The 25,401-nt window shown below is 27.1% G+C and overlaps 5 protein-coding genes across 8 annotated transcripts; 3 read left to right on the top strand and 2 right to left on the bottom strand.

Moving 5' to 3' along the window:
* The first annotated feature begins 406 nt into the window (after positions 1-406).
* On the top strand, positions 407-6,687 carry LOC126869865 (exonuclease 1). Of its 2 annotated transcripts, none has more exons than XM_050626968.1 (9): positions 407-852; positions 926-1,045; positions 1,663-1,924; positions 2,087-2,302; positions 2,387-2,674; positions 2,823-3,036; positions 3,172-3,956; positions 4,286-4,397; positions 6,563-6,687. In XM_050626968.1, the coding sequence occupies exons 1-9, from the start codon at positions 692-694 to the stop codon at positions 6,565-6,567; spliced, it is 2,163 nt and encodes a 720-aa protein (XP_050482925.1). In that variant the 5' UTR covers positions 407-691; the 3' UTR covers positions 6,568-6,687. The 2 variants fall into 2 exon arrangements, with proteins under 2 accessions (XP_050482925.1, XP_050482924.1); XM_050626967.1 differs by lacking the exon at positions 6,563-6,687 and adding an exon at positions 4,467-4,714.
* LOC126869892 (cytochrome c oxidase assembly protein COX16 homolog, mitochondrial) lies at positions 4,572-6,952 on the bottom strand. Of its 2 annotated transcripts, none has more exons than XM_050627041.1 (4): positions 6,899-6,952; positions 5,673-5,803; positions 5,484-5,592; positions 4,572-4,800 (listed from the first exon to the last, which is right to left on the bottom strand). In XM_050627041.1, exons 1-4 carry the CDS (start codon positions 6,935-6,937, stop codon positions 4,723-4,725), a joined length of 357 nt encoding a protein of 118 aa, XP_050482998.1. In that variant the 5' UTR covers positions 6,938-6,952; the 3' UTR covers positions 4,572-4,722. The 2 variants fall into 2 exon arrangements, with proteins under 2 accessions (XP_050482998.1, XP_050482999.1); XM_050627042.1 differs by having other exon boundaries at positions 4,572-4,786.
* On the top strand, positions 6,297-8,440 carry LOC126869891 (U6 snRNA-associated Sm-like protein LSm1). The gene is made up of 3 exons (XM_050627040.1): positions 6,297-6,687; positions 7,013-7,197; positions 7,279-8,440. Exons 1-3 carry the CDS (start codon positions 6,642-6,644, stop codon positions 7,450-7,452), a joined length of 405 nt encoding a protein of 134 aa, XP_050482997.1. The 5' UTR covers positions 6,297-6,641; the 3' UTR covers positions 7,453-8,440.
* Positions 8,441-9,135: 695 nt separating this feature from the next.
* Positions 9,136-13,593, bottom strand: LOC126869862 (uncharacterized). Its single transcript, XM_050626962.1, has 7 exons — positions 13,153-13,593; positions 12,860-13,029; positions 12,548-12,757; positions 12,095-12,471; positions 11,670-12,026; positions 10,749-11,519; positions 9,136-9,972 (listed from the first exon to the last, which is right to left on the bottom strand). Exons 1-7 carry the CDS (start codon positions 13,275-13,277, stop codon positions 9,220-9,222), a joined length of 2,763 nt encoding a protein of 920 aa, XP_050482919.1. The 5' UTR covers positions 13,278-13,593; the 3' UTR covers positions 9,136-9,219.
* A 752-nt stretch (positions 13,594-14,345) lies between these two features.
* Positions 14,346-23,748, top strand: LOC126869860 (uncharacterized). 2 transcript variants are annotated; one of them, XM_050626958.1, is made up of 8 exons: positions 14,346-14,882; positions 17,757-17,836; positions 18,589-18,710; positions 18,984-19,366; positions 19,445-19,658; positions 19,738-20,284; positions 20,376-20,516; positions 20,831-23,748. In XM_050626958.1, exons 1-8 carry the CDS (start codon positions 14,842-14,844, stop codon positions 23,659-23,661), a joined length of 4,359 nt encoding a protein of 1,452 aa, XP_050482915.1. In that variant the 5' UTR covers positions 14,346-14,841; the 3' UTR covers positions 23,662-23,748. The 2 variants fall into 2 exon arrangements, with proteins under 2 accessions (XP_050482915.1, XP_050482914.1); XM_050626957.1 differs by having other exon boundaries at positions 14,348-14,882; positions 20,373-20,516.
* The last annotated feature ends 1,653 nt before the right edge of the window (positions 23,749-25,401 follow it).

The raw sequence follows: 25,401 nt of genomic DNA, 5'->3' as shown, positions 1-25,401 counted from the left end.
ATTATGTTATTCATTATATATATATTTACATAGCTTATTTTACGATGAGTACATATCAAGATTAGTAATAAGTATTATTGAATTTATTAATAAAGTTTCTACTTTTAAAATGGATTCACGTAAATCATTACTAACCATTTACATATTATTATAAGGTATAGAAAATTATCATAAAATATCAATGTAATTTAAACGTAGTTTTACGATATAGTTCAAAATAATTGCACAAAAATAAATAAATTTAGTATGAAATATTTGCTCCATATGTACTGTATATTTCCAAGAATTAAAATAACATGCTTAGGTGTGATTATTAAAATAATATAGAAAATGTAAAATTGAAAATATATTGAAAAAATAGGATGTATTTTATTAACAATATATTACTTTTACGTTACCATAAATTATTTTTTATACACATGCAACACCTTCCACAAAATTTATATATTTTATAATTAATTACACCATTTCGCTTTATAAAAGGCAGAATGCATAAAATTTAATATATTTTTATTTTCTTCGCAAGAAATTGTTCTGACTAGTAAGTTACATATCTAGTAACATATTATTTCCGGAACTAAAATCGTCACTCGTTAATTAGCGGGAACTTTGGCGGCAATGTCAAGAACGGTTCTGTCAGTAATACTCGGGTGTACATGACTGTTGGATGTTATTGTATTTAAAGTGAAAAATGGGTATCACTGGTCTACTTCCATTTTTAGAAAAAGCCTCTAAAAGAATAAATGTTGAACAATTTTCCGGTGGTACTGTTGCTATTGATTCTTATTGTTGGTTGCATAAAGGCGTATTTTCTTGTGCTGATAAACTGTCAATGGGACATCCAACAGACGCGTAAGAAAATTTACATTGTTTAACTATATTGTTTACTGACACAAGTAATTGTTTAATTATAATTCTATTTCAGATATGTTCATTATTGTATGAAGTTTATACATATGTTGTTATCTTATAAAATAAGACCAATACTTGTATTTGATGGAAGACATTTGCCTGCTAAAGCACAAACCGAAGTAAAACGACGAGAGTATGTATAACTAAGTTTCTTTTGAATATTTGAAATAAAAATTCTATAAAATTTAGGAAATTTTTAAAATGATAATTAATGTTAAATTACAAAATTTATTAATTTTACATGTTTATTTAATACGGATAGTTTAACATTGTAATTAAATATATTAAAAAATTGAATTAATTTGAATTAATAATTAAATTGTTATAATAAGTATTTTTGAAACTTAGTATTATAATTGTCCGCATAGATATATAATAATTCAGTTGAATAGAAGATATCATTAACTGCATTGTTTAGTTTATTCAGAGACATGAAAATAACTGCAAAATGTTTCGAATGAATTTAAATTATATATTAAAAGCATCACAATATGGAAAATTACAAAAATAATATTTAACCATTGTTTTTTACATTCTATACTTTTTACCAACATTATATGTTTAATAAATAATTTGTTCGTAAACTTTGTATAATATATTCCTCTTGGTATCTTACAACGCTCATTTAAAACATTTTTTACATCATTCATAGTTTTCAATATATTTATGTATTTATAGATAAATCTAATACAATATGAGATAATGTAATATTCAGTTTCTTTAATATAATATATTCATGTGCTTATATAGAAATAGACAGGCAAATCGTCGCAAAGGTATTGAACTAATGCAGATGGGACAACATGCAGAGGGAAGAAATTTATTGAGAAGGTCCATAGATGTTACACATGAAATGGCTTTAGAGTTGATCAAACAATGCCATGAAATGAATATTGATTGTATTGTAGCACCATATGAAGCAGATGCACAGTTAGCATACCTTAACATCAATGGAATTGCTGATGTTGTTATCACCGAAGATAGTGATTTAATACTATTTGGTTGTAAAAAGGTTCGTATTTTTCCTATATGATTGAAATATTTTCAAAAATTTTATATAATTGATTTTATACACTTATAATTGATTTAAGTATAAAAATAAATAAATATATATGATTTTATGTGATATCCTAAATTTCAAAAATACATTTACTTCACACATTTTATATTGCAGGTATTGTTCAAAATGGATTTAACTGGTAATGGTCTTTTAGTTGACCAAGAACAATTACATCTTGCAATGGAAATACCTTCTAAACATTTTAATATGGATGACTTCTGCTATATGTGTATTCTATCAGGCTGTGATTACTTACCATCTCTTCCTGGTATTGGGTTAAATAAAGCACGAAAGTTTATAAAACTAAATAAAGACTGTGATATACACAAAGTAAATATTTTTACATGTATATCTACAAATTTTTTTAATTTGAGGATAAAATACTTAAGTATAAATATATATTTATTTTCATAGGCTTTAACTCGTTTAGGATCTTACTTAAATATGAAATCTTTAGTTGTTACAAAAGAGTATAGAGATTCATTTACATTGGCAGTTATCACTTTCAAGCATCAGTTAGTGTTTTGTCCTTTAAAAAGGAAACAAGTTCGTTTAAATCCACCTACATCTGATGTAACAGAAGAACAATTATATTATGCCGGTCTAGAAATAGATCCAGATATTGCATTGCAGCTTGCACTTGGAAACTGTGATCCTTTTACTCTAAAAACACTTCATAATTTTAATCCTGATAAAATAAAGGTAAATATTGTCAATAAAATTATTTCAGAGAGCATAATTTTCTTGTTAACATAAGAATAAACATTAGACGTGTTAGATATTAAATATATAAATATGTATGATAAGTATTAATAAAACGTTGAATATCATCAAATTTGGAATTTTCTAGAATAAAGTTAATAAATGCAACATTTGGACACAGAAAGCAGGACTATCTCAACATATTAGTATTTGGTCAAAAGAATATAAATTAGTACAAAATCAATTGCAAGACACTTGTCAAGGAAAGAAGCTAACAGATTGGTGTACTGTTAATTCAGAAGCAATTCTTCAGACAAATCGTTTAAGAAGATCTATTTTTGTAAAACAGCAAGATAGTTCTGGTATGAAATTTATTTTTATATTATTATAAACAATAGTATAATAGTTATTGTATAAATATAAAGATAAATAATTGAATATATCTAAGTATAACTTAAAAAGCTGGCAAAAGATAAATGATTATATAATTATTACAGAACACGAACAACTAAATCAAAAGGAAATTTTAGATATATATAAATCTACAAATACAATGGATATTGAAAATAATCTAGATACAAGTAGTCTTACTCCTAGCGAAGATAAAGTATCTCCTGTTTTAATTAGAAAACAAAATTTATTTTCAAAACGTTCATCTAGTATCAAAACTTCTCCAAGCCTTTTATCTTCTAGTAAAAGTCGAATAAACGGAAGGAATATGCGTATCAGGCGAACAATTATAGATGAAGGAACTGTTACAGAAAGTAAATTCTTTGTTAAGGATAATACTCACGAAAATTATACTCCAATAGATAATGAAATTACGAACTCAAATGAAATTTCATTAAAAAAAGAAAACATGGAAGTAAATAAAAATAACCACACAAACAATATTAATTTAAAACTTTTAATGTTAAATGAGGAAGTGGGGAAGGATGATCGTATGGATATTGATGAAGAGCATAAAGCACCAATTACAAATGCATCAAATGAGTGCAAAAATATTGAACCCTTAAACACTTCTAATTGTGATTTAGGAACATCACATTTAGATGTTTCAATGAATGAAAATATTGCAAAAAATGCTAATAAAAACGAATTACACAATTTAAATACTTCATTGACAACGTTGGAATTTAACATAGATTCCGACTTCTTAATTCGACAAGAAGATATAAATACTTCAAATAGCTTATTCACGTGGTCTGATACAAAAATATCCACACAAACAAGTAATAAAATAAAACAAAACAAAAGTAGAAGTTCTTCAAATTTTCGCACAGTAAGTATCATTTTATAAGCGATAATTCATAGAAACTAAGAAGTGACATTAAATCAGATTAAAACAACGCAAATGTTTATTAAAGTTAGAAAAAGGTAATATTAGAAAATAATCAAGAATATTTGCATAGTTGCTTTAACTACTGATTAATTTTTAGTATGAACACAAATCACATATATGTTATTTTATAGTTGTGCGTAGAGGTATATCGCCCGAACTTTTTTCGTCCCATCCCAAACTGATACTCGAGACGATATGCGCATCTCTACACAATTGTATCTTTCAACATTTTGTATCTCACTCTCTTTCTCTCTCTTTCACACACACAGGTTCTAAAAAGTAAAATGAACACGACAAACGGTACACGGCGAAGCCAACAGTTACAATCACCAGTACAAAGGCAACAAAGTTTATTAAGTATGTATGGGTTTGAAAAAAAAAGTAAGTTTAATATGTCAAAATTTTGAAACTTTTTTTTCTAATTTAACTAACTATACTGTTCGTTTATAGTATTACATTCATTAACACATTAAAGTTACTAATTGTAAAACAAATGTGTGCTGTGCTACATTTTTTGTAATAATTTTTAACTTATTAATTACTGCAAAAAAGATATGTATGAAGAATACTCAAGAGATTTTAATACAGATTTTATCGTAACTATAATATAATATAGATAACAATTTGTTATAAATATACTTTTATATACATACAATGTACATATATTTTTTTTAAAGTAAATTCTTTTTACAATTTCATTTGTTTGTCATACTTGAATCCTCCCATGGTCGTGGTATACGAACGTTTTCCCAATTATCAATATCCAAGGTCTAGAAATATCAAGCTAAATGTAATTATGACTTACTGATTATTTCATATAAATTTGTGTATACCATATAATGTAATTTGTATATAATATATGTATTATAACAAAGTATAAAGTTTTCTACAACTATTTAATATATTAATACAACTTGATATATTTATTTATTAAATTTGTATAATGTAATTTTAATATTAGTCAGTTGTTTCTATAGACATAACACATGTAATTCATGTGTTTTATATACTAAGCTTGATCATATTTGTCATCAATCTTATTTGCATTTTTTATTTGTGAATAAAAATGTATATCCTTGTTCCTAATTTTAACACACATACAGTTTCTGTGTATAATTAACATAACTTAAAATAAAAGGATAAAATCGTAAATTTACTTTTGTGTCAATTTGTCATAAATTCCTTAAATGTGTATAAGGATACAGTTTGTTACTCTCAAAAAGAATAGTTAAAATTTGATTATTTTCTGTAATGATTATTAACTGTTAATAGACATTTAAGGATATGAAGGAATTTTGATCCAATATATTAATAAACAAGAAATTATAACACGTTTTTGAGTTGAAATTACCCTATTTTCATATAAAAAGTTTAAAAATAGTACAATTCTCAAATTAGTAAAAATGGAATTTTTCAAATATTTAATATATAGGTATTTTATTTAATAAAAATAATCAGTTTACTTACTTCTATTAGCTTATATTCCTCTTCAAGAGTACGACTTTTTTTCATTTCAATACCTCGTTTTTTAGTTTCTATTTTCAAATCGTAGGATGTAACTTTTGGATACTTATATCTGAAGAAATGAAAATAATTTAGTTAATAACATTAAATTATACAATACAAAATTTAAGATTGTAGCATTAAAGTACATACTTTAGGCTTACAAATTCCTGAATAAAAAATGTACCTCCTATAACAAGTATCATAAATGGTAAAAATTGCCAAAAACGTTTTTGCTTCATTGTATTAAAGGTTATGTTCTTATATATATGTCGGTACGAAATCTATAAATTATAGGTATTATTTGTTACGTATATACATTGCTATTATTATTTCAAATATATGAAGTTATATATTTTTGAAGGTATTAAAATATTATGGATCAAAACTATAAAATATCAAAAGTTATTATGAATGATGTATAAAAGAAATTATGTATGCATGCAAGTATTCACTCAAATGTTTACTAGCGCTTTTTTATAAAATTTAAGGCTATATGTTAAAATCGACATATTTTAAAGTAAGTATTACTTTATATAATAATTGTATTAAACTTTAAATAATACTTTATATAATAAGCAATTTTAAAAAAAAAATATCCATAATTGGACGAGTAGTAGTATGTACGTATATAGAATGATTATCATCGTATAGAAATGAAACTTTATACAAATATATTATATATATTATTTTGATCTTTCTTATATTAATACAATCATTTATTTATGTAATCCTACTACTATGAAAGGCTAATAATAATACCATAATATTGTTTGTATTATTTTCTTAATTTACAATGAATTCAAATCAATAACACATTTTACCTCGCCATACACACAAAATAAAATTCACCAAAATACATATATCGATTTGCGTGGATCTTTTAAGTAAATGTGAAAGGAGTGATGATTATAATTAAATTATTTTAGTTTGATAACTAAATAAATTTGCCGATAATATTAATTCGATAACAACAAGTTAACATAGTTCAAGTGATTATTGACGAACAAACGAAATGATTTTAATTTTATATCTCACTACAGGTTAAGCTGACATAGAAGATTTTTATTTGTTTTAATTTGAAAATTATTTCTATATATCAGAAATAGGAGAAATTGCAAAATGAACATTTTGCCAGGGACGGCATCTCTTCTCGAAGAACTTGACAGTACGTAATTATGTTACAATTGTACATTTGTTAGGTTATATCAGTGTGTTATTACAGTTTCGCACTTTATTCTTTAATTAATAATTTTTATAATCGCTATATTTATAAAAGCAAATTATTATACAGTGTAATACAAATGTTTTCTTTTGTCACGGGAAATTGTATTAATTAAATCTAGAGCTGTATTATTCATATGTATATCTTTTTAAACCTTCGCAAATGATGAAATTTTTGATAAAATATAATACATTTTGTTTATTTTAATCTCTACTTTGATAAAAGTTATTTTCATTACTATGATATATTATATATAATTCTGGTCTAGAAAAACTTATGGTTTTACTAAGAGATGGCAGAACTTTAATTGGATATCTTAGAAGTGTTGATCAATTTGCTAATATTGTACTTCATCGTACAATTGAAAGAATTCATGTTGGCAAAGAATATGGAGACATCCCAAGAGGAATTTTTATTGTCAGAGGAGAAAATGTTGTCCTTTTGGGAGAAATAGTAATGTCGTTATATAAAAATCTTTTATTTAAAAAAACATATATTAGACTTCTTAACGAAACAATATAATTCTTATTATAGGACAGAGACAAAGAAAGAGATTTACCATTGACTGAAGTATCTGTTGATGATATCTTGGATGCACAAAGACGAGAGCAAGAATTAAAACAAGACCAGAAACGACTAATAAATAAAACTCTGAAGGAACGAGGTTTATCATATATTCCAGATATGGGTCATGATGATATGTTCTGACCCATATCCACATCCTTGACTACCAATACTTTATCATCAACATCTTCACATAATTCTGAAACATGTGATACATGTTATACTTCGCTTTCTTTCTGATAATATTTAAAGGGGACAACTTGTGAGATGTGAATATATCACATAATTGTGAAGATAAAAAGAATAATTATATCCTACAATAGAATAATAATAATGTATATCCTACAATTTCTTTATAAAACTATGATATAATAGTACAATTCAAATTTGACATATGAGATGTCAATAATATAAGAATTTATATAGTTTTAGTTTTATTACATTAACCCCGTATTTAGTGTGGAATATGTATCCACTATAATTGTATTGTACTTTTAAAAATCTTCAAACTTCTACTATATACAAAAATTATATTTAAATAGAAATCTATTATAATTAATAGATAGTCTTTTACTGACTATATTAAATACATAAATGAACATATTGATTACATTTACAGATTTCTAGTAATTACATATATATTTTTCTATGATCAGTTTTACATATCTTGCTTTGTATAAAGAATTCTTGTTTCAATAATTCCCTTGTATTTCAAACTAAAAATAAAGACGAATACACAATATAAAGATTTGATTCAATATAAAAGTCATGTGTATAAAATTTATATATTACATGTTTAATAAATTTACAGAATATATTTCTTTAAAAATGTAAATCCACATTATGATCCAAAATATTTTATTTAGAAAATCCATATATATATATAAAACCTAATTCTCAAATCATAAGTAGATAATGCGAGATAAAATATTTCATATTTTACAATTTTTTGGCAATTAGAGTTTCTTTCCTATATTTGTTTATATAATACTAAATATGGTATTATGTTTGACAATTAATGATATGGAATGAATTATTTAAATCTGTACAATATATATATATTATATTGTACTACATATATCAACAAATGTATTATATATATAAATATATTAATAAAATGAGTTTACAGTCATTGTATCCTATTTTTTATTATCTATAAAAGACCTCATGTATGTGAGATCCGTTATAACGAGACGTGATAAAGTGCACGCGTACCGAGCGAAAATTCAAAGTCGATTTTCTCGAAAACACAGCTTCAAACGAAAAATTTTTATTCTATATTTTCGACTTCTTTTTTTGCGTAGAATCACCCCCTTTCCTCTTGTACCACCAGTTACCAACCACCCTGTATAATAATTGAATTATTATTAATGCTATATATTAAAAAGTACACTGAAAGTAATAGTGTTATCAAATTTCACAAACTTATATAGTTACGTAATTTATTGAAAGTTTAATATGAAATTTAAGTGTATCTATAGTCAATGTACTTTATGCAAAAGAGTTTATTCATATATAATGAATAATTTAGCAAAATATATAATATATAAACTTTAAGAAAGTACATAAATTAAATGAAATAGTACAAAACTATTCACCGTATATTATGAATTTGAATGTATCACATGTCGATATATTTTAATCTTTATTATAGAAATACAGAAGTAATGGAAGTTTTAAAAAATAGAAAGTTATATAATGAAAGTAAACTTTAAAATTTTGTTTTCATACCGTTCATAAGCAAACCTATTGATATCATAAGTTTTTATATTAATATCTCTTTTCAAAGTAAAAGGTATTATTAAAACGAAAAAGTGTGCATAAAGATATGTATAGAAATCAATATATTATTAATGTCATAATACGTTTAAACACGTTGATTTTGGTATATATCGTGATTATATCACTTTGTCAAAATGAAGTTTCTTGAAATGTGTCTTTTATTTTTACAGAATTTAATGTTGATTCGCTTAATTGTTTATTTCTGAAACCTTGTCCTTGTATGTTTCTTAATTTTCTAGATTCTTTTATTGATTTCTTAGAATCATTACGCTGTAAACTAGTTGCTCGTTTTCTTGGCGAACTTGCCACTTCCTCATTCTTTTCCGACGAATTCGCGCTATTAGTACTACCAGATGCAATACCAGAAGTATCAGATTCAGGTTGATTTCCATTTAAACAACAAAGTAAGCTTTCAGAAAGGCCATCCTCATTTAAAATATTTAAGTCGGATTCTGATTGTTCGAAGTCTCCAGTACGCGACGAAAAACTGAGATCAACAGGACTAGCAGTTAACACACTTCTAGACAATAAATATTCCCTAAATGTGCTTGTTATAGACATTGTACTTTGTTGTTTGATTGTGTAATAGTCATCGGTAATTGATGTAACAAATCTTCTTTTCTCTGTCGTATTTTTGTTTAAATTTTCTTTATCTTCCAAGTCAATAACTTCGTTGTATACAATTTCGCTGTCTGTGTTATTGGGCTTTTGAGATTCTTCTAGAATTGAAGTACAATTTATTGGACCAATAACATCAAGGTTTGGACCATGTATGTTATTACTCTGTTGATTCCAACTATTATTGACAGAAGCGAGATTACATAGGTTTGATCCAGAAACCATCATTACTGGTTTTCTAGATCGGGGTGTCATCATTGTTTCCTGTAATTAATATAGAATATTACTAGTTTGAATTTGTAGTAAATTCACAATTATATATGTCGGGTTTGTCAGGTTGGCGCTGGTTCTTGGGGCGCGTTGTGTTTCTTCATTAGGACCTGCCATTGTAGTTGTTCAAAGAGGTTTTTATTTACAATGATATGTACAGGTGTTATTTAAACAAGGTTTAACTGTATAACGTAAAAGTCTCTCTTAAATAACAATGTTTCTCAAGTTTAACGAATCCACGGTCAACGGGATAACTTTTTGTACATTTGGATTTTAGCTATACTTGAAATGACATTTGCTATGACGTACGGTATCTTTTTGACTGATAGACTGACGTTGTGAATCAACTCTCCAAGGTGATCATACGAATAAAAGACTGACACGACCACACTTGTCAATTGCATATTGATCAGGGTTATCAACAAAATTCCAGGCAGCGTTATTAGGCTGATTCGCGTAGAGCCGTCGGGACTTGTTTGTTAATACAACGCGTGTCCTTCAACATTAGTACTACTACGTTCATCCTATGACCGTGGCTACGTTCGGTGACCAGTAGTGTCACCTTAACCTCAAGTCCACTGTTATAATACTATAATGATTAGCTTAAACAAACAGTTTAACCCAAAGTATTGAGAATCTTCCCCAAATTCCAAAAGAAAGGCCTGTTATCCCTACATCTCCGACATATATATAAATTATAAAGAAAGTAAACAATGGTAAAAAGAAACATATAAAATAATGATATTAGGGATAATATTATAAATTCATACCTGCATAGCTTTTGTCATTTTAGTAGCACTTTGCGTAATTGGGCTCATGCTCTTATCATTGTTAGTAATAGGAGTTAACATGTAGTCATTAGTAACTAAGCTTTTGCGTAATAAATTTGATGGCGTTGATGTGTGGGCAACATATACATTCCAAAGTCTATTCTTCACAATAGGAGACAAATGAACACATGCATTATCAGAGTGTGATTCCATTTTTGAATGTTCCACTGCTTTCTTGTTCTCTTCGCTATACTTAGCTATAGATATCATTTCTGTATGAGTTGCTTCTGACACTGAAAATGTAGGTTCTGAACTTTGTCTATATAATTCATTTTGACTTGTTTCATACAAAGTACTCTGAGAAGAATACATATCTGGTGGTTCACTGAGTTGTCTAGATAATCTACCAGTGTTAATTGCAGTATTATTCTCCCCTCTTAATTCCTTGTTAGAATCTTGCAAAGATATGTTCGCGTTACTTGACTTTGAATTTATAGATTCATCTATATATGATCCTTTATCAGATTTATTTATATTCCAATCATGATATTGAACTATTTGTTCCTCGTTTATATTTACAAATTTCATCAATATAGCCTTCCTCTTGTCTTTATAACTCCTTAATGTGGGAGTATTAAGACTACCAGTACTATTACTAATATGTTTAGTATGAAGAAGGCTTTCATTATTTGTATCATAATTTTCCATGCTAAGCTCATCATCTGATTTGCTAAGTAATACTTTTGTTTGAAGTAATGATTTTTCTAGATTCTGTGTAGTTAAAAACATGCAAATAAAATATATTAATCATGGAGTGCTATTATAAGTATAATTATATGTTATAAAATTAGTGTGCTGTTATGAACTTAAGAAGTATTGGCCAAAAAAAATTATTTTATTCTATATATATATATATCTTACCGATGACAATATATTTTCTTCACTATTTGATCTAGTGATATTACAACCTATATTAATATCAAATTTTTTATGCCCCAATATCTTTTTCTGGAATATGTGTTTTTTAATTGAATCTCCAAGACTTTTAGTTCGAAAATGTTTAACTTGTCTTGGTGTACCTTGACCATTTTCTTTATTAAATTGTTTTACAAGCCTACGTTTTTTAGCTGACTCTGGCATAGCTTGTATGTGAGCATACAGTTGTGCTAATGCTGCCTGAGTATCTTGCGTAGAATTTGCCTTTGCTGTTAATTTATGATCCACAAAACTGAATACTGTGTGCGCTGTACCTGTTGTATCTGGTATAGATTCATTTAACTGTAATAAAAGATAATTACAAGTTATTAGGTATTTAACAATTTTGGAAAGAGAAAAGAAAAACTTACATCTATATTTTTAGGGCTTAGTAATTTTCTTTCTTGCTCTACCCAATATGCTCTGATATCTGTAGCTAGTTTTGGTGGAATTTCAAATAGTTCATTTTCTTTTTTAATCATGAAGGCAACTAAACATGATAAATTTTGAGAATTGATATGTAAAGCTTCTGGTGATAATTTTCTTGGACACATTAAGTGTGGTGTAAAAAGTGTAGCAAGGCTATCACAGTTCATTTTATTATTAGATTCAAAACTAGCTGTTTTATTCAGAAGATTCAAGACATACTTAAGTAAAACTCTGTTTATAGATGGTAGAAGTAATAAAAGTAGTTGCAGAGATCTTAATAACCTTGCATCATTCCCACTTAAATCAGAACTACATAACTCTAAAATCAATAAAAGTAGACCTTAAAATAAACTATGACAATAAAAAAATCAAGTATGATTTAGTTAATTTCTTACCAGCAATTTGACAATGTGCAGGATAATGCAAATCTGATAACAATGGCTCTGGTAATTCAGCCAAAAATCCTTTTAATACTGATGCACAATCATGTACACTGTATCGGCCATCATTAAGATTCAATGGAATGCCTTGATACAATGCAGTTTTTAAATCTTGTTGCCTTGTTAACTTACCAGTACGTCGAAATATACCTTCTTGTATAATATCTTAAAATTTGTTCAACATGGAAATAAAGGAAAAACAAATTATTTAAACATTTTCCAAACAATATAAATGTATACAGTATACTGCATTATATTTTTACTTACTTTGTTCTTTAGATAAATATTCTATCAACTGTTTTACTTGATTTATTCCATCTTCAGATAAGCTAGCACCTTCGACTCCTTTTTGTAAATTAATTGTTGACTTAGGTTTCTTTGAGAAGCTTAAGAGACCCCACTTTTTCAACTTTGTCTTTTCATTGATGCAATCATTGCTGTATATATATACATAACAATAAATTAAAAAGTTTATAGATTTTATTTTATATAAACAAACAGAGTACCAAATTGTAAAATCAACTTCTAAATTCAAACTTTAATAACATTAATTATCTTACTCCTCAGTATTGAGGTCCAATTCAAAAGATAGATGCATTTTGACGAGAGTGTGAAATTGTTCTGGATTGACTTTTCGCATTCTAAAAGCCAATTTACCATCCACACCATCGTTAAAATCTTCCATTGTCAATTCCACAATAACGACAATTTAAACACGTTCTGACATCTTTAAATTGTATACACACGTTCGTTGCCGTTTCGTTAACGGCGGTTATTTTCATTCTGACTGAATGACTTCTGTTTCATTATAAATAACATGTTCATGTATATACAAATCATCTTTTATAAAATAATTACAATAATTAATCAATATAAAAGACAAATCATAACGTAATAGTATCTTCGTTCATTCGTATTTCTTTTACGTATCCATTCAACCAATCCAACTACACGATATTAACAGCAAAGTAGTAATGGTTTTATAGTAAGACAAAACTAAATCTATTTCTTAGCACCATCTAGTGGTATATACAAAAAATAGACAGGTATTATATGTATATTTAATTTATCCCTTGATATTTATAAATAATACAACACAATTTCACTTTGTAAAGATAAGCAGTAGCCGAAAATTGAATGATTTAATGAAATATATTTTTGAATACATATATTGTTAATATAAACACTATTTAATCTTTTATGATAGAGATGATTTCTTGCTCAAATTTTGGTACTTCTAAAAATACTAAAAAAGGAAGTGTGATTAAATATCAAAGACATATAACAAATTTTAAAACAAAGAATTACGTATTGTATACGTACATATTTACAATTAAAGGCTATTATTTTCAATGAATCTTTTATGATAATTCAATATTTATATCACATCGCAATAATATTATGTTAAAACAATCCAATGTATGTATATGTCTTTTGAAAAATATTTTGATAAAAAGATTTAGGAAAGTTTGAAAATATTTTTTTTTGGCTATGTGTGGAATAAGAATATAAAAATGTTAATATTATAATGTCAATGGAATAACTGTAATTTAATCTTTTTTTCATTTAGGAAAAAAAGGCAGTTGGTATTAAATGTTTTGGAAATTTAAATAGTAAATGTTAATTTTATTTCAAATACCTTTTCATATTTTTTCAATTTAATGATATTACAAGTGTTATCAGAATCAGTAATTGTCAACTTTTAAATAATCAGTTGGCAATAGCCCAAAATAAATCTTATATTTAAACACAACGTAAGCATATCAGAATAAAGGACGACAATCCTATTTTAAATAATTAAATACAACCATTAAACGATTTATAGTTGATACATTAACCGAATTATATTAATCGGTGACTTATACATCTTTTTTGTCAAGGTAAACATGTTTTCTGATTCATCGGCTCGAATAGAAATTAATTCTTTTCGATTGTTTAAAGTTTAAACGATTCTCCGTGATTTCTTTGGTTACCGATTGCTAGATAATATTTTAGAAAGAATAAGAATGTTATGTAGAAAAACTTGTGATAACGAAAAGCAAGGTTGGCAGACGTAAAACACCTGTGACGAGTATTAGTTGAATGGAACGTGGAAGGGATAACATGGCCACCGCCTGGTGACGTTCGTTCGCCGTCGCCGTTGCAATATCAAATGCTTCGAAAAACAGCTGGTAAACATTTATCAGTGTAAGTTACGTAGTTTTCACGCGGAAAACGCGTATTATATTCAGTGAGGAGTATAAAGCACGATGATGAACATGTGGAAAGTGCGGGAATTAATGGATAAGGCGTAAGTACAATTAAGTCAGTTACACGCGATCTAACCTTGCTTTTACTTTTTTCAACGCATTCCACTCTACTTCCTTCAATACGCTGCACGATTTTTCATTTATCCCTAATGTTGCTGTCACTGATAGTCACTTCGATTACATTGTTTAACGCATCATTCATGCGTATGAATGTGGAACCTGTTTAATTCTTTCTTTTCTCGTTTAATCTGGTATTCGCGGAAGATAAATAAAAGATTGTCTGCACTTATTTTCGAACAAGTTTTACTCATGAGCCTTCATAGTAGATTGATATATCGTATACTTAGATAGATTGCAAAAAAACGTTTATTTACTTGGTCGAATATAAACTTTCACATCAAATAATAACAAATTGCATAGAATTGATGAAAATAATGTTACTATAAAAGGATGAAATAATATACATTATACGTTTCATTCATAATACGAATAATACGATAGCGTTCGTTTATCTGATACTTTCTTTTATTATTACTGTCCTTGTTGTACTTTTTATAAAATTTGCTAGCTTTCATAAACATCTTTTTATTTATATATCTTGTTATCATGTTAATGTAAAGCATCATATATTTTCGGATGTAAATTGCAATCTTTTAGGAAATGTATTACGATAAATTGCATTGGTGTAACTCTAATTACATAATATATCTATTTTTGTATTATACGATAAATTTGCACGAAGATACCATCTGTAATTATCTTTTTTCCTTATTTTCTACTCTTGTATTTTTGTGTTTTAAAAGATATTTGAAATTTTTAATATTATTAGAATTGTTCCTTTTTTTCATTTGATAAGAACGTACGAACAAAAAGAACAATGTTTTACTACAATAGCGACTGGAATTAGACGATAAGCTGTCCACACAAGCTCACGAACAGGTTACACTCCATGATAAGCAAGACTACCCGTTGAGAAAGTCTTGCATATTTTAAGAGGAAGGAAATGAGATATTGATAAAGTGCCAGTTTTCTTCGGTAAAAAATGATCTATAATATCTATCAATAATAGTAATTAATATTTATAACAACAGAAATACATCACGAATTGCATATACATTAATTATTGTCCGTTATGTCTATTTTCAAATGCATAAAAACTGTTACCGAATATCGATAAAAAAGTTTTGCAAAAACTTCGAAGATTATATTCTAGATTACTTATTATTATGTTAATTTGTAATTTTTTTAGTTTCTTCTGTTCAAAACAATATCAGATTCTTGTGTATGATCTTCACATCGTTAAGTTTCGCTTTCGTGTAGTTGTATTCAATGCGCGTGTAAAATATTCATAAAAAATTGAAAGTATAAGAAATTTACTTCGTCACGAACATTACATTTCTTTTCCTTTCCTTTTTCCTGTGTAACTACGAAATACAAGTATTGTTCTTACACCAATTCTTATTACATTCCATGTACATGATCATAGTGTTGAATCGGTTAATGGTTCTCAAACACTACTAGTATCTATCCGTTTTTATTTTATGCTATCCTTTGATTCTTTCACTTCTATCGCTTTTAAAACAACACCAAAGCGTAGTTCTTAATACGTAGTTACCGCTTGAATTTATTATTTCTTTGAAATGATAACTACACGTAGTTTCGCTCATGGTATCACGATCGAAAACGTGAGATTCTTCACGATCTGTGAAAATCGAGAAGCGGAAGGACACTATTATCTCTAACAGCTCTTTCTGAATACAAATGTAACCTGTAACTGTATATAACTATATACGCGAAGATGTCTGATTCCAAACACGATTGTTATTACTCATGATGAACAGTTAATTTTTTAAATACCAGGCAACTCATGTTCTTCATTATTTTTATTATTAAACAGAGGACATGTGTGCAAGTTCAATTATTAAGTCTATAGGAATAGTAAAGTTATTTATTACAGTAAAAAATGTGCTTATTATTCCTTCGGTTTTTTGCCAGATTATTATGTTAAATACTTTTTAAATATTAATAATAATAATGAATGAGTTGTTAAAAACAAATCATAATGCTTACATTTTTATCATTTATAGATATATCACATTTTACTTAATACTTTAAAATAAAAATAAGAGTTTACAAAAAAAAGGATAGATATCTTTTTATGTAGATATTTTTAAGTCTCGACAAAAGTATTACATAATCGAATGTTTGTGCTCAATGTCCTTCTGTACCTGTCGTTTTGATACTTTCTATGTATACAACAAAAACATGATAAGATAGATCGTTTTCACCTGTAATAGAACTTTCGATTTCAAAATGAACGCAAGAAATTTAAACTGCACTATCATTTCTTGTTCAGAAGAAGTTCAGAAGAAGATAAATAAAAGTAAGATAACATTTTGGATGTATAACTGTATACTTCGATAACGATCGCGACACTAAAAATTCAATCGTAAAAATTGGTATGGTCTTTTTTGTTGTGTGTATATATATATATATATACACATATATATATGTCATGTGTACTTCGCGCATTTTAATAGCATACAAAATTGTCTTGCGTAAAAGAATGTATCTTGATTTGATCAATTTCATTTGCAACAAAGAGTTGAATTTCATGAAAACAATCTTTTTTCACAATACAAATATCGGAATTCCGTACCATGAAACATATGTTACTGAAAGTTAAAAACAAAAGTATTGTATGCAAGCAAAGGCGTAAAAATATTGCGCAATTAACAGGTGTTCATACAATCCACGTGAACACAGTGAAAGTAATTTTACTTTAGAATTAATAGTATTATCATATATTGTATATTGTAATATCTCATACGATCTATTTGAAACTATTAATACATCATAAAATATATACGTTATTGTATATATTTGTACTAATGAAAATAAAAATGATATTACAGGACTAATGTAGTTATGAATTACACGGAAACAGAAGCCAAAGTTCGAGAGGCAACAAATGACGATGCTTGGGGCCCAACCGGTATAAATTTTTATGTTTAAAGAAATATTTAAACAAATATTTGTCAATTATTATGGAGTTGTAAATGTTTAAATTACATTTGTCCAAACATATTGTACAAGTTGTACGTTATAATGCGATGGTGAATGCTTAATGTTATGAAGGCAAAATGATAGTTATTGATCCAATGTTATTTTTGCTGACAGTATAGTATTTTTATGCACAAGGAATTCTGTAAGATATACATAAATCGGTATTTTCGTTAAATAAAAAATAATAAGTAAAATTACTTTTGTTCTAAATACTGAAAATGCTAATAATATTACATAACTTTTGATTCTTAATAATTGAATAAAAAATTAATTAATTATATTGGCAATTGCAATTTCATCTTTAACAATTTATATTAATTGTCATATATTACATTATTAATTGTTATATATTTAAAATTCACTTTCATTATGCAAAAGTAAGGTAGTCAAAAATAATTGCATAAAAATTGGATTTTATACACTTCTGTATTTGACAGTTATCACTTGCGCATTTTTTCATGCAATAAATGTGTAACTAAAATTACGAATATTAACTTTATGTTTACTGGTAAATATAATTTTTGTTTCTTATTAATTATTTCGTTAGTTATTGTTTCAAGACTTATTAAAGTTTCTTATGCTAAACTCTATTAAACTATTCTGCCGACTTTTTAATAATTTTATCCATTGTTGAAGTTCGACATGTGGTAAAATTAATTCTACCGCATGTTATTACTTTAGGTGCAATGATGCAAGAACTGGCTCAGGCTACATTCACATATGAGCAATTTCCTGAGGTAATGTCCATGCTGTGGAAAAGGATGTTGCAAGAAAATAAACGGAATTGGCGCCGAACGTACAAGGTAAATCCGTTTCTGTTATATATATATTTAATTCGTGTTATGTTAATAAATATATAGGTATTTTATCAACAAAAATTATATGAAAGGTTTAATGAAAATTTTATTATAAATAAATAAAAGTAAAAAAATATATAACTATTAATAATACAATCTTATTAATATTCAGTAATATCCAATGATATGTTACATCAATGTTTATATATTTCTTTTACTTTTGTAAAATTTTTGCTAGTACCTTTATTTAATTAATTAATTCTATTTTCTTATTTTCAGTCTCTTTTGTTATTGAATTACCTAGTTCGCAATGGGTCAGAACGAGTGGTCACATCATCTAGAGAACATATTTATGACCTCAGGTCTTTAGAAAATTATACATGTATCGATGAATTTGGAAAAGATCAGGGGATTAATATTAGGCATAAAGTCAGAGAATTGATTGATTTTATTCAGGATGATGATAAATTAAGGGAAGAAAGAAAAAAAGCTAAGAAAAATAAAGATAAATATGTAGGTTTATCAAGTGAAGCAATGGGTATGAGATTTGGTGGTGGGGATAGATGGACAGATAGGTTAAAATGGGATAAAACTAATACTGATTCATATAATGATTGGGATCGAGACAGTAGAGGAAAAGGTTTTGAGGATACAAATAATAGGTGAATATAAAGTTTTATGTTTTCATTAGTAATAATCAAATATCTTTAATATTGTTTATTTTCATCTTTTTGTAATAGCGATGACGGTGAAAGAGAAGATTCTGATAATGATGTTCATCCCAGTCCAAAAAGAGGAGGAAGAGAATACAGGGATACAATGGATAGCATGGATCGCGTTAATAAAGCTATTACATCTACAACTTCAACAAATGCTTCTCCAGCAAGAGTGACAAGAACTATTAAAAAGGTAGATTTAGGGGCTGCAGCAAATTATGGAAGAGAACAATCTAATGTAAGTAAAAAAGTGTTAGATAAAAGAGATTACTGATTTTATAACAATTTATGTTGAAAATTCTAACTTAAATTTACAGAATGGTATATCTGGATCACAAAATAGTTCTTTATCTACTAAACAGAAGAATAAAAATGATATTCTAAATGATATTTTTGATGCTCAAAATGAGAATAATACCAAATCAGCTGTCGATGATGATGATGATTTTAATCCAAGAGCAAATACTCAACCTAGTGTACAAACTCAAAATGCAAATACAGATTTTGGGGATTTTACTAGTGCATTTGGCAGTCCTACAGTAAAAACGAAAGATAATAGCGACGAATTTGCAGATTTTACATCAGCTTTTAACTCTTCTGTTACAATATCTAATCCCCCAGCGCAGCCACAACTGCCACAGACACAAGTAAATTTAATAGGCGCAACAATACCAAATATTAATAGTTCAGTAACAGATAATGTAAATAATGCGATGTTTATCAATGCCCAATCATTAAGCACTTCTTTTACAACTATGCCTTCTACAAATACACTTCCCCAAAGTTCTAGTATGAGTAGTAATCTACTTGATACTTTACAACCACAAATACTTAATAACCAGCAATCATTGAACAATAATACAGGTACATTATACACAATCATTCAATAACATTGAGTTATTACACGCTAATAAATATTTAATTATTTTAATACAAAATGATTATTTTATAGCAGCTTCAAATTCAGATCTTTTATCGGACTTAGATAGCTTAAATTCTTTGACTACTGGCTCTATGGATAGGCGGGTAAATAATACCAACAATACTAATCTCTTTTTAAACATGAATTCAACACCTGCCACAGCTAGCCATGGAGGTAAATATACATTACTTACTAATTTAAATGCAACTATGATTTTATGATTTAGTAATATTAACAATGTACTTTAAATTTTGATGAATACACTTTAGTATTACCTTATCATGAAATCAAGATATCTGTAAATCTTTATTTAGAAAACAATATTTTTATACATTTTCTTTTTTATTGCTCTTTTTATTGCTATTTATCCATAAATTTTTTAATTTGGAGGAAATTATGAATTTTTGTTGCAAAATTTTGCGTATGCTTTAGTATTGAAGATATATTTGAAGATAATGTAATGTCCCCAAGAAAGTCTTTCCTTGCAGCAACCAAGGTGGAAAAAAGCATCACTTCAGCTGAAAATCTTTCAAAATGTGCTGCAATTCGACTTTTGGAAGAATTGTGTTCCATGGGTCCTATCAAAAGTCATAATAACTTGGAAAAGCTGAAATCATATATTTCTGAATATATTAAATTTTTACCGGGTCCACTTACTCCACAAAACTACTGCAATCTCGATTTTTATCCAGAAATTGATTCTATGTTACATGGAAAAGTTTTAGAAGAAATTATCGAAAAATTCGATCATAATTGGCCATTACAAGGAAATATTTTAGATCCAGTACTTAAGCAATTGATGATTATTGATGGTGCTACATTACCAATATTAGCCGAGTCTTTGATTGCTTTAGTTTTTGCTTTGAAAGAAACAGAAAATGAGAGAAACATTTTTATCATTTCAATAATTTTGGAACAATTAGTGAAAAGTGATTCTTTGTTTTCCGCAATAGTAAATGCATGCAAATATCGAATTCGCAACGTGATTCAAGAAGAAGAATTTAATGAAACATGGCGAAATGTGGTGCAAATTTTAATCTCGTTACCTAATCGCATAGCTAATAAATTGAAAGATAAAATATTTGATAGTTTTCTACCTCAAACATATCTTAAAATTATAAGCTTCCATATTGCTCGTGCAATATCCTTCATAAATATTGGACTACATTATGATATCAAACCAGAATTAAAATTACTCTCAGTTTTAATTAGTAAACTGATAATCACTACAAAGTCAGAGAATTTATTATCATTTACTAATATTTTAGCAGAATGGTGTTTTGAAAATAAAAATAATGAACGAGATTTCATTCAAAATATACTAGAAATTCTAGATACATCTAGCATAGAACCAGTAGCTGTACTATTTTTGAAACATTGCGATGTAAATCTTGGAGTCCATAAAATTTTTGGTGATGTATTATTAAATTCAAATTGGAAATATACATTAACAACGAAAATTCCTTTAATGTGTTATTATAATGATGACAGTTTAGTAATAAATTTAATCTCATACCTAGCACAATTTTTAGATAAAAATGGTATTTTGATCGAATTACTTATGAAACTTTTAGATGTATGGGGTGATAAAAGTGCTTTAAATCATACCTCTATAGAGCAACATAAATATATTACGAAATTAATTATTACGTGCGTAAGAAAATCTAAAAGTTATTTAAGCAAGGATGATAAAGATAATATTCAAAGATTATTGTTCTCTGGTATATCTATTCATCTCGAATCTACACATATTATTTTAAGAGCAATAGGGATGTCCGTTGGTGAAATTTTCACTGACGAATTATCTGAGTCAGATACTGCACCAAAGCTTTCTTTCGAATATAATAATATGCCTGGCGAAGTAATAGATTTAGTACAATCTTTAAAAAACTTAGCTTTGGGAACAAAAAACGTAAAGAAGGAAGAAGATATTAAAAAGGGTAAACTAATTGTTAAAGATATTGAGTTTAACACATTGGGTGATAAGAAATTGTATGAATTAGGTGTTGAATGTAATGTTTTACCTAAACTAAGTACAAAAATAGTAGATAATAATAAAGCTGAGCAAATCACGGTTATAGCAAGTTCAAACGTACCGACTGTGTTCGGTAAACAAATCTTGGAAGATTTTGCAAAAGATAAAAACAATATTAAAAGTGATGCAGAATTGGATAGTGACGACGATTTAGTACCATATGATATGTCTCATGATACAAAAGCTAGTGAAAAATTACGACCAGCATACTTGCGGGATCTACGTGATAATTTAGTAAATGAAAAAAGTTCTTCAAATCCAGATGTTTTTTCAGAGTCCTTAGAAGTTTGTGAAGAACTTATATTATCACAATTACCAAATGATGATGTATCTTTTGCAATTGAATTATTAGAACTTCTTGTTACACTTAAAGAATCCTGTTATGTAGAAAATTTTGAATTATTAACATTCAAAGCTTGTGTAGCTATAATGACTGTCTATCCCAAAGAATGTGCTAAATTTTTATGCGAGCAGTTTTATTTGCCAGTAGATAAATATTCTGTAAGTCAACGATTATTTTTCCTTGATATATTGGCAGAATCAGCAAGAAGATTATCAACTATTTCAATTCACGAGAATAAGGAAGATACAATTAACGAGCCTAAAATAAAACAGAGAACAAGAGAAACTTCGAACAAAGTGTCACTTTTCATTAATACAGAGAAAAGTCAACAATACAAGATATTATACAGTGATGACTTTGATGACTTTGCAAAGTCGGAAGATCAAATGAAAAATTGGCAGGAAATTGTTGATAGAAGAATTGAATCAAATACAAAAAGATACGCTCATAGTACAAAAGCACTCAAAACATTTAAGAATAAATTTGGAAACGTTGCATCTTCATTTTTTTATCCATTACTTCATGGCTTTGGTAAACAAGATACTTGTTTGAACAGTGGGTTACAAATTTTCACAGATCAAGAAAATATTTTACTAATTCGATTTTTGAAAACTTTGTCTACTATAATGATAGCAGCACAGAATTGTTTATTAGCCCCTAAAATGGGTAAAGAAATATTAGAATTATCATGGATTCTGAGATTCCATGATCAAGCAAAAGTTAGAATCGCAGTGATAGAAAATATTGCAGCTGTAATTATTGCAATACCAAAATATACGATTATAAATGAATTATTTGAAACCATTATTGAAATACGATTGTGGCTTTTAGATCTATCTCAAAATATAATCAATGGTGATCATGACAAAGAATGTAGGAGTTTAGGTACTCAAGTAGTGTCTTTGATTGATTCTATTATAGGTTCGACATTCAATACATAGTTATTAATAAGATTTAAACATTATATTTATACAAACGTTTTTTAAAAATTATATATTTTGCATGTCATTACGAGTACAATGTATAAGGTAAAACATTAATTTATATAATGAACATAACTTTTTTATTTGCTCTGTTATATATTACTTGTGAATGAGAATTAAGCTATTATTTAAGAAATGTAATTTATGTCACACTATATATTTTATATAATTTTTCATAATTGATTTTTTCGACAATATTGTAATAATTTAATATTATGCATTAAATAAACAAGATACAAATATTTTTATCTATTACTAACTTCTAACGATTTTAATCTATTTTATTATTTAATAAGTTAATTATATGTAAATGTGATAATAAAATAAAATATTAAGTAGACATATTACTAAAACTAAAACAATTGTTATATTCAGGAACTATTGGATTATCGCCAGTTACAAATCTTCTTACTCCTACATCTACTAATTCCAAAAATCAAACATCAAATAATGCCTCCATACAAGTTGGTTCTACATGGGCTGGTTCAGGATTAAATATAGATCTTGATAATATAATGGGAAGTAAAGTTAAACAAACAGGACCAGCACCAACAATGAATCAATTAGCAAGCAATAGTCCACAACATCAAACCAAACTTATGAGTAAGTAACTTATATGTAAAACTTATTTTTTTAATTGACTTTATGATTAGAACAGTATCATATATATATATATATATATATAGTATTAGTATCAATACCTTTCATCAAATATACAGTGATAGTATCTATTATATTGTCTCTTTCAGTGTTATTATAAAACGTTTTCATAACTATAAATATTATAAATATATATAAATGAAGTGTTGTATATATATATGAAACATCTGAACCTCTCTGTTAATCTCTAAAATTTTGGTATATGACAATTTATAGTGTATAGTAAAATATATTTTGAGAAAGATTCATAAAAATAAACATGTTATCAGTAAATATGATTATTTTAGCAACACCAATGGGATATACATCACCAATGATTCAACCGCAACAACAGAAACAACAACATGTAAATCCAGCATTTTTTCCTGCATTTCAATGAAACCTTTTTAATAAATAAAAACTAATATTAGCAAAAGCAGAAGGCATACATGAAATAACTTGGAATTAAAAACAACCAAGGCTTGTTGTAAACAATCTATTTATTTAATAAAAACGGAGATAAATTTTCTATTTTCTGGGAAAAGCAGTCTAATTATACAGGGTGCAACTGTAAACAATTGCATATTGTAAATGTCAAAACAAAATGGTCAATGAAATATATATTGCATAATCATGTGTTCACAAGCAGTCAAAAAAAGAAGTATTTCAATTTCTGGATTTCATACATTTTAAGTTAAATGGTTTGTCTATATTTTGTCATGAATTTCATTACAATTATTTTACTTAAAAGTACAATAGAAATTACAATTTATTGAAAACTAAATTGCATATGATCACGATGAGTGGTACATAAAATACGTGATTAATCTAACATTCAGAGCAGCTCTATAGATATATTTGTTAAACTAATAATTCTAGATTATATCTGTTCCCCCAAGTAACATTCCATAATACGAATGTTGTACTTTTTTGATGAATATTTATGTTACTTGCAAATCGTGTGGGAACAAATCAGGCAGACTTGTCTTATCTTTTATACATAATGTAAATTGAACGAATCAAGATTATGCCTTACATAATGTATCATAATTAACGTAT

This window comes from Bombus huntii, chromosome 9 (genome assembly GCF_024542735.1).
Source record: "Bombus huntii isolate Logan2020A chromosome 9, iyBomHunt1.1, whole genome shotgun sequence".
In the NCBI taxonomy this organism is placed as follows: Eukaryota; Metazoa; Arthropoda; class Insecta; order Hymenoptera; family Apidae; genus Bombus; species Bombus huntii.
Note: the sequence above shows the minus strand (reverse complement) of the source record. Positions and strands in the feature narration are given on the sequence as shown.